At 47.0% G+C, this 9,136-nt stretch overlaps 1 protein-coding gene and 1 long non-coding RNA gene across 2 annotated transcripts in view; one reads left to right on the plus strand and one right to left on the minus strand.

Annotated features, from left to right (window-relative positions):
• Nucleotides 1-4,608, minus strand: part of LOC108310047 — a 22,406-nt gene extending 17,798 nt beyond the window's left edge. The window contains 6 exon segments of the mRNA XM_037741501.1: nucleotides 1,874-1,960; nucleotides 2,511-2,582; nucleotides 2,855-2,943; nucleotides 3,904-4,023; nucleotides 4,283-4,389; nucleotides 4,566-4,608. Coding sequence (XP_037597429.1) covers nucleotides 1,874-1,960; nucleotides 2,511-2,582; nucleotides 2,855-2,943; nucleotides 3,904-4,023; nucleotides 4,283-4,389; nucleotides 4,566-4,608 — 518 coding nt within the window.
• Nucleotides 4,609-8,079: 3,471 nt separating this feature from the next.
• The window catches only part of LOC108310104, a 22,607-nt gene continuing 21,550 nt past the window's right edge, over nucleotides 8,080-9,136 (plus strand). Inside the window, exon 1 of the long non-coding RNA XR_001827617.2 lies at nucleotides 8,080-8,268. This is a non-coding gene — a long non-coding RNA (uncharacterized LOC108310104). The remainder of the gene's footprint in view (nucleotides 8,269-9,136) is intronic.

Consider the following 9,136-nt stretch of genomic DNA (forward strand, 5'->3'; position numbering starts at 1 on the left):
AAAGAAAAAGAAAGAGAAAGAAAAAATACATATAATAGCCAAAAGTAGGAAACAAGCCAAATGCCTGTCAATGGATGAATGGATAAACAAAATCTGGTATAGTCATACAATGGAATATTATTTGTCAATAAAAAATAATAAAGTTCTGATTCACCCAAGTGGATAAACCTAAACATTATGCTAAGTGAAAGAAGCCAGAGAGAAAGACCGCATATTGTATGTCTTCATTTACATGAAAAGCCCGGAGTAGCAAATCTACAGAGACAGAAAATAGATCAGTGATTGCCTTGGGCTGGGAATTGGGGGCAGGATGAGGAATGCCTACAAATGGGAACAGGTTTCCTTTCTGTGGTGATGAAATGTTCTAGAATTAGACAGTGGTGATCGATGCACAACCTTGTGAATATACTAAAAACCACTAAATTGTACATTTCAAAAGAGTGAACTTTAGGATGTATAAATTATATATTAATAAAACTGTTATTTTTTTGAAAAAGAAACATACACAATAAATGAAAGAAAAGACTTTAGAATAGTTTGGAATTTAGGGTACATTTTCCTATTCTTTTCTGTTTTACTGTAATTTGTTTTCAGGCACTTCTGAACTTGGTAACATTTCCATGATATTACCAAATTCACGAGCTGGTTTGAAATAACTATTTCCTGTTATTACTTCGTATTTTCATAACTTTTGAGCAAAGGATGTAATGTGGGACATGAAGATATGATTTTTTGGGAATTTCCCAGTCTTGGCTTTGAATATTTAGGTTCTTTCCAAGTTTTCAGTCTAATAGATCAGAAGAGATATAAGTAGCTGAAAAGGAATTAGTAATGTGAAAATTAAAAAGTGGTAGAAAACAAAAAATCAGAAAAATGCTTGAAGACGCTATTTGCAAAACTGTCCCTAGTACACTTATCAACATATGAAAAAAAAAACAGTGCCTGGAGATATTTATTTATGTATTTATTTGAGACTCACTCTGTCGCCCAGGCTGTAGCGCAATAGTGCAATCATGGCTCATTGCAGCCTTAACCCCTGGGCTCAAGCAGTCCTCCCACCTCAGCTTCCTGAGTAGCTGGGACTACAGATGTGCACCACTATGCCTGGCTAATTTTTTTGGTATTTTTTGTAGAGATGGGGTTTTGGCAGCTTGGTCAGGCTAGGAAATATTTATTTTTATTGATTGGTTTCACTTTTTTTTTTTTTTTTGAGACGGAGTTTCACTCTTGTTACCCAGGCTGAAGTGCAATGGCGAGATCTCGGCTCACCGCAACCTCCGCCTCCTGGGTTCAGGCAATTCTCCTGCCTCAGCCTCCTGAGTAGCTGGGATTACAGGCATGCGCCACCATGCCCAGCTAATTTTTTGTAGTTTTAGTAGAGACGGGGTTTCACCATGTTGACCAGGATGGTCTCGATCTCTTGACCTCGTGATCCACCCGCCTCGGCCTCCCAAAGTGCTGGGATTACAGGCGTGAGCCACCGCGCCCGGCTTGGTTTCACTTCTTTATGCAGTTGCTTTTGACTACAACATCTGCCAACAATGGGGCTTAACTTGTGTTATGGGATGCTCTTATTATGGGGTTAAGGACAGGAGAGACTTTGATGCTACCCTGGGCCTTTACATCTATAATTCAGCTCCCCACCTCACCCCTCAATGCAGTCAGAAGGCCCCCTCGGACTTACAGGGCTTCTGGGAGATGCAGGATCCGAAGGACCCCTCGCCACACGCCCTGGGTCCTGGGACCCTCAGGAGGGTCAGGCCCTCAGCAGGACACGGTGAGAGTAAGCAGACAGCAGGCACTGTGGAGAAGAGGGTGGATTCAGACCAAATGCCTAGTGGGGATGGGGTGACAAATACTCTCCTGTCCTCACCCGCCTTCACCCGCTGTGGCCTGCAAGTACAGCTCTGAAGCAGCTCTTAAGTCAGACACCTCCACTTCAGTGGCATCTTCTACCACCCTAGAGGAAGGGGAGGCTGAGCTCAGCTCCTAAGTAACAGGGTTCTGCCCAGCCCCCCAGAACCTTTACATGGGGAGCCCATGGAGGTCCCCATAGACTGTAAGAATCAACCAAAGGCTCCAGGTTCAGTCTGCTTCTCTAAACGTTTCTCATCCTCATGATTTTATTTTCCTTCCTGTGAATAGGGTAATTGGGATCACTTCCATTTTACAGATGGAGAAACTGAAGTCCTGCTCAGTGAGATGCTCAAAATCACCCAGTGTGACAATGACAGAGTCAGGACATGGGGCTGGGAATGGAATTGAGGTGGTGTGAGTTGAAGAGGTGTTAAGCAGGGTGAAGGGAGTGAGAAGGATGGGCACATAGGGTGAAGGAAGAGGGTCAGGGGTGATCCTGAGAGCAGCCCCTGACCCTGTAAGCATGACCCCAAGCTCAGAGCTTCCTTCCCCTGAGGTGGCAGTTGGTGGAGACCCCCAAAGGCTCAGCTTGGGGGAGGCAGCCCTGCCTTAAGACAAGCGCCCTCAGACTCCACTGGGCCCTGAACACTCACAAGCCCAGAAGGGCCACATCCAGCACTGACAGGTTCTCCACCCCTGGAGAGAGCAGGTCCCGGGTCCTTCCTCTGGGGCTGAACTGGGGGTCACATAAGCACACATGTTACAAACTGAGCCTTTCCCTACTTTCAGCTCACATGATCCTCCTGGGGGCCAAACAGGGCACCAAGAATTCAGCCTTTTTGCAGTCAGAGGAGAGCAGACCTCAGAGAGGGACACCCATGCTGGTGAGCAGCAGAGTGAGGCTGGACACATGCTTTCTGGCTCCCCACAAACCTCGGGCTCCTTCTGCAGAATCGCCCTGGCCCTGGTTCCCAGATCCCACTCTCTCCCCTCCTGCAAGGGTCTCACCTGCACCAGGCTAAGAGTGCTAAGCACAGGATCAGAACAGCTTTGGGGCAGAGCTTCCTCAAACGGCATCTGCAGCAGCTAAAGTGGAGAAGCATTCAATGAGGATTAAGAAAGCATAATCTGTCCTTCAACATTTCCTGAGAGCGAAGTCCGTGTCATGCCCTATACTGGGGACATGGCATCCAGGATAGAAATAGCACCAGTCTTCATGTTCACAGGAAGCCAGAAAGTGAGCAGACATTCTCAGTGGGACCTGCTGTTTGCTGCACAGGGATTCACGACGTGTTCTGAGGCAGCTATTTTGATTTGGGGGCATTCTGATGAAGTCCCCACAATAAAACTTCCAAGCTTACCATTAGTATTACCAGGAACTGTGAAAATCAGATCTCCTTGGATATTTGATCTTTTCATGCCACCCCTCTCTAACCCTCAACCTATTAGCGCCAGCTTCCCACCTTCCTTTATTTTATTTTTTAATTAAAAAATTTTTTTCCTTGGAAGGATATCAGTAACAGGGAAAATTTTTTTTTGTTTTGTTTTTGCTTTTTTTTTGGGGGGGGGGCAGAGTTTTGCTCTTGTCACCCAGGCTGGAATGCAGTGGCATGATCTCGGCTCACCACAACCTCTGCCTCCCTGATTCAAGTGGTTCTCCTGCCTCAGCCTCCCAAGAAGCTGGGACTACAGTTGCCCACCACCACACTCAGCTAATTTTTTAAATTTTTAGTAGATATGGGTTTTTGCCATGTTGGCCAGGCTGGTCTCAAACTCCTGACCTCACGTGATCCACCCACCTTGGCCTCCCAAAGAGCTGGGATTACAGGTGTGAGCCACCACACCTGGCTCCTTTCTACCTTCTTTGACTTCCCAATAGCTGTGTAAATTGACCCTGGCAAAACATCCTGCCTTAATCAACAGGGTGCTTGCTGTAGGAGCCCCACTGAGAGCTGATGTGGAGAGGGAAGATTCTCAGAAGTCTCTGGGAGAGGTAATCCCTGTGCTGCATGCGGCCTGTGCCCTGGTGGCTCCTCTGGGACTCACCTGAGGCACGAATCGAGGTGCCTCTGTTTCCCTGCCTCGGAGCAACAGGGCCACACTGTACCCTCGGCCCACAGAGCCCAGTGTGTATTGGACATGTGCCAGCAGCTCCTGCTCTGCCTCCTGCAGGGAAATACTGGCACATTCCACTGACTCAGGTGCTCTGAGCAAAGGAGCTCTGGAGGCAACTGGTACCCCAGGATCCAGGGGCCTGAGGTCTCCTACCCTCCTCTCATCACCCTCCCAGACCTCCCTACCTGAGCAGCATCAGGGCCCAGGACTCTGTCAAAGGTGAAGCTTTGTTCCTGTGGGCAGGGCTGGGGTCAACTGTGATATTCTCATCTTCCCCTGCACCCTCTACCCCACCCCTGCACCCCCTGACCCCCGACACACACTGCCCATCCACCTGAGTCTCCAGAGTTCCAAGCTGAAGCAAACGGATATTTATGGGCTCCACCAGGAGTGTGGGGCTACAGGTATCCACAGGGCCTGAGAAAGGAGGACTTCATATCAGCTGTCATAAGGAAAACTGGCTCCAGGATTCCTGAGTCCTGCCCTCAACCTTTGCCTCAGTTTTCCAACCCAAGCTGGCCCAGCCCTCCCCTCTTCCAAGAGGCTCTCCTGGGCTTCACTCCCTCGGAGTACAAACGTGGAGGGCTTCTTACCTGATCCCTTCTGCGACTCCACTTCTATTACCACGGTCAGCATGGCGTGTGGGTTGCGCGAGACCACGAGGGCCCATCAAGAAGCCTGAGCTGCCTGGCTCAAACCAGACCCTGCGGTCACTACCTCTCCACAGTCCATGGCCTCTCAGCCTCTCAGCTTCTCAGCTTCCCCTCAATAAATCATGAATCCCATCTGAGGGCTGGGGAGGGGTGGCTCTGGACCTGGTAACCTACTAAGGGAAGTGACATTCCCTTCTCTTGTGAGAGAACATTGCATAGGGTTCTTTCATTTTTTTCCTTTTATGAAAATGTTCAAACATGTATAACACTGGAGAGAATAGTATCATCAACCTCCAGGTACCCAGCTTCAGCAAGTACCAAATTCTGGCCAGTCTGATTTCTTTTGTTCTCCTCCCATCCCCAGCAGATTATTTTGAAGCAAATCTCAGACATCCTGGTATTTCATCTATAACTTGTTCAGTATACCACAGTTAATTTTAGAACGTTTTCATCACATCATAAGGAAATTTGGTTCCCTTTAGCTATTAGCTCCCTAACCCAAACCCACTGCACCCTGCAACCCTAAGCAATCACTCATCTATTTTCTGCCTTTACAGATTTGCCAATTCTAGACATTTCATATAAATAGAATCATATACTGAGTGGCCTTTTGTGTCTGTTTTTTTCCACTTAACATAATGTTTTCAGTTGTAGTATGTCTCAGTACTTCTTCCCTTTCTATGGTGGATAATGTTCCACAACAGAGCTCTGTCACCAGCTGCCTGGAGTTCGGCCAAGTTTCACCACAAAGGGCATCGTCCTCCAAGAAACTGCACTCCTCCATGACAGCAGACTCAAGTTAAGGGGTCCCCAGGCCTTCCTCACTCCAGCTGTCTGCAGGTTTTGGTGTCTCCAACTACGTGGAGTTAGTGTCAGGTCCCATGAATTAAAACAAAACATCCCCAACAAGACTGCCCTTAATTCAAATGCCAGCCGCAAGTGAGATCATCAGATTATTCACAAGTTTGTCTGACTTGGCTACAAATTCAGGGGTTTCCCATGACCCCACCCCAAATTGAGTAATTCACTTGAATGACACAGAACTCAGAAAAGTGCTTACTTACTATTACCTTTTTATTATAAAGGATACAAATGAATAGTCATATTGTTGTATTTAAGTGGGTTATAGAAGAAACATCATGCTCTGAGTTTTATTTTATTTTTTTATTTTTATTTATTTATTTATTTATTTTGAGACGGAGTTTCACTCTTGTTACCCAGGCTGGAGTGCAATGGCGCGATCTCGGCTCACTGCAACCTCCGCCTCCTGGGTTCGGACAATTCTCCTGCCTCAGCCTCCTCAGTAGCTGGGATTACGGGCACGCGCCACCATGCCCAGCTAATGTTTTTGTATTTTTAGTAGAGACGGGGTTTTACCGTTGTTGACCAGGATGGTCTCGATCTCTTGACCTCATGATCCACCTGCCTCGGCCTCCCAAAGTGCTGGGATTACAGGCTTGAGCCACCGCGCCCGGGCACTCTGAGTTTTAAATTGAGAGTCCTTTATTGCCGGGGACGGAGAGACGGCTAATGCTTAAAATTCTTTCCGCCCGGGGGAAGGGGCTTATCTTTTAGACCTTGATTTAGGTAGGAGAGGGGGAGCCTAGCTGAAGTGGAATTTTGCAGACGCAGAACAAGCAAGTTAGAACCAGGGGGTAGAAGGTACCCAGGATTGTTGGTTGCTAAGGGTATTTTTATACAATTATCAAGAGGTGTAGCAGGGGGAACTTTTCATACAATCAATCACCAAGGAAGGTATTCACAATAGCAGGCAAACTTGCCAAGCAGGATGCGGTTACAGTGGTTACAGGTACTGGGAACAGTGTGAACAACTCTTAACAGTTTAAAGATTTGAGTGCAGCCTGACCCAGTAATGCACCTGAGGGGGCTGAGTCAGGGAGGGGGAAGCCGAGCTGGAGCCTACTGCCAAGATGGAGTCAGGATAACACAGGCTAGGTTATTACACTCCCCACTTGTGTTTTTGGAGAGTCAAAGCATTGACTCTTCAGTTACAACAAGGAGGTTACAGTGGCTTTTGAGATCCATAAGTTTGACAGAATTTACACGCTGCCTTATGAAAGCAAGGAGCTAGTTTAGTATACAGGGCCCAAAGATTAAGTCCAACAGGAGGAGAAGAAGAGGTTTTGCTAGCCCAGTTATTAAAGTAGTTAGTTATGGGCTTCAGTTAAACATGATTTGGTACATGGGTGTTTTTTTTTTTTTTCCCCCGCTTTTGTTGGCGTTTATTTAAACTCTTTTGAACCTGTGAAGGGTGTCCTTTATGACTCCAGACTGGTTAGCATAAAAACAACAGCTTTCCCCCAACGCTGTCCACGGTGGTTCTGGAGAGCAACTTTAGTTAGGGATTTTACCTGGATATGTAACATATTTATGGCTGACTGGAGATTTTTCAAATCAATATTTACTTGTTGAGATAGGGACATTAGTCCAGTTTCTTCTCAGACCAGGGCAGCAGTGCCAATAGTTGCTGACCCAGCTACATTGATGCCGGCCAGGAGGGATGCAAAGAGTGGAACAGCTCGTCGGGTCCTGGAATGCAGTTCGTGGGGAGAGATGAGAAGGTGTTTTTCTGGTCCACTGTACACATAGACCTGGGGAAGCACATGAACCAACACGCACAGAAGAGGATCAGGTTCAGTCCCATTGATGCAGCGGGTGAGGCCTGAGGTACAGGCCAGCCAGGTATTGTTAGGTGCCTGGTAGGAGACTGAGGGGTTTAGGGAAGTAAGTAGAGACTGGTTAAAAGGAGAAGCAGATAGATTATACCCATTGCTTATTAGACAGACGACATTTCCTGCAACGTCCCCTAGTGGAAGGGAACGGGCGAGTGTCCTTTCCAAGCAGGAGTAAGTTCTTTTTGGGGGAGCTTTTTGACATACACCAGGTTACCAGGACAGAAAGTGTGGCAGGGCCCGGTTTGGTCAGGGTGTGCTCCGTGGACGAGTGGCTGGATGCTGTCTTGAACCTGCTGGAGAGAATGCAGGTACTGTAACAAATTAGCTTGGGATATTTCTGCTAGATGGGTATTCCTTAGCTTAGGCAAGATAGGCAGAGCCCTCCCACACATGATTTTAAAAGGGGAAAACCCCGCCTTGTAAGAGGTGCATTTAACTTTAAGAAGGGCTAAAGGAAGGAGGTTTGTTGAACCTTTACCGGTTTCCAAGATTAATTTTGTAAGAGTACTTTTTAAGGTTTGATTTATGCATTCTGCCTGTCCAGAGCTCTGAGGTATTGAGCTATAGGTAAGGAGAAGGCTGGCCCATTATTAGATTTTGTAGTGAACGGCAGCCCATATTGAGGGATGATTTTATTGAATAAGAAATTTACGGTAGAAGCAGTTTTGTTTCTAGTGGCAAATGCTTTAGTCCATTCAGAAAAAGTCTTTACTTACCGTTACCAGGAGATACTTGTATCCCGCCCGGTGTGGCTTTATTTCTGTGAAGTTTATTTCCCATCTTTCTTCTGGGCTGCATGCCTGGAGGTGACCAACCAAAGCTTCACCGAGGGCACGGGGCAAGAAAATTTTGGAATCCGGGAGAATCCACCAACCATCCCAGGTTTTACTAGCCTGAAGATTTGACACTTGCTTTTTTTTCTTTTGGAGAGTAGACTGGATGATCAGGTAAATTGGGCTGTGGGAAAGACACAGTAGGTAATAGGGTTAAAGGGGTGACTGGAAGCCAGGCTGCCTCTTGGGCGGTGGAGTCGGCCGTTTGGTTTCCTTGGGCAATGGCTGTGTTTTCCTTTTGATGACCCCTGCAGTGGATTCCAGCCATCTAGAGGGGAAGCCAAACGGCCTAGAGCAGGGCCAGAATTTAGTAGCCCGCTCTCTTGGTAAATAGTTCCGTGAACATGTACAGTGGCAAAAGCATACTGGCTGTAGGTATAGATATTAATGCATTTGTCCTTACCCCACTGGACGGCCTGAGTGAGGGCGATTAATTTAGCCTTTTGTGCAGAAGGTCCAGCTGGCAGAGCCTGCGCCCACAGTGACTCTGTTTTTGTGGTGACAGCAGCACCGGTTTTTTGCACTCCCCGCTTAAGGAAGCTGCTACCGTTTGTAAATATGGTGGCATCTGCCTTCTCCAGGGGAACATCCTGGAGATCAGGTTGGCCAGTTTTCCCAGTCCTTAACAGCTCTTGGCAGTCATGGACAGGTACAGTTAAATTTGGCTTAGGGAATAGAGTAGCTGGATTTAAACACTTTGTGAGGGAGAAAGTTAGGTGAGGCTGATCCAACAGCAGACTCTGGTACGGTAATATGCGAGCATTTGACATTTATTTACCAGAGGCACTGTGCAGCAATGTCTGAACAGCATGAGGAGCCAGGAGGGTTAAGTTTTGGCCCAGGGTTAGTTTATCAGCCTTCTGGACCAGACTTGCAGTTGCTGTCACGGCTCATAGACCACTTGGAATGCTTGTGTTTAACTTTAACTTAGTGCAGCCACTAAGATTTTTTTGCCCGCCTTTTTTTTTTTTTTTTTTTTTTT

This window comes from Cebus imitator, unplaced genomic scaffold, assembly GCF_001604975.1.
Source record: "Cebus imitator isolate Cc_AM_T3 unplaced genomic scaffold, Cebus_imitator-1.0 Scaffold101, whole genome shotgun sequence".
Classification (NCBI taxonomy): Eukaryota; Metazoa; Chordata; class Mammalia; order Primates; family Cebidae; genus Cebus; species Cebus imitator.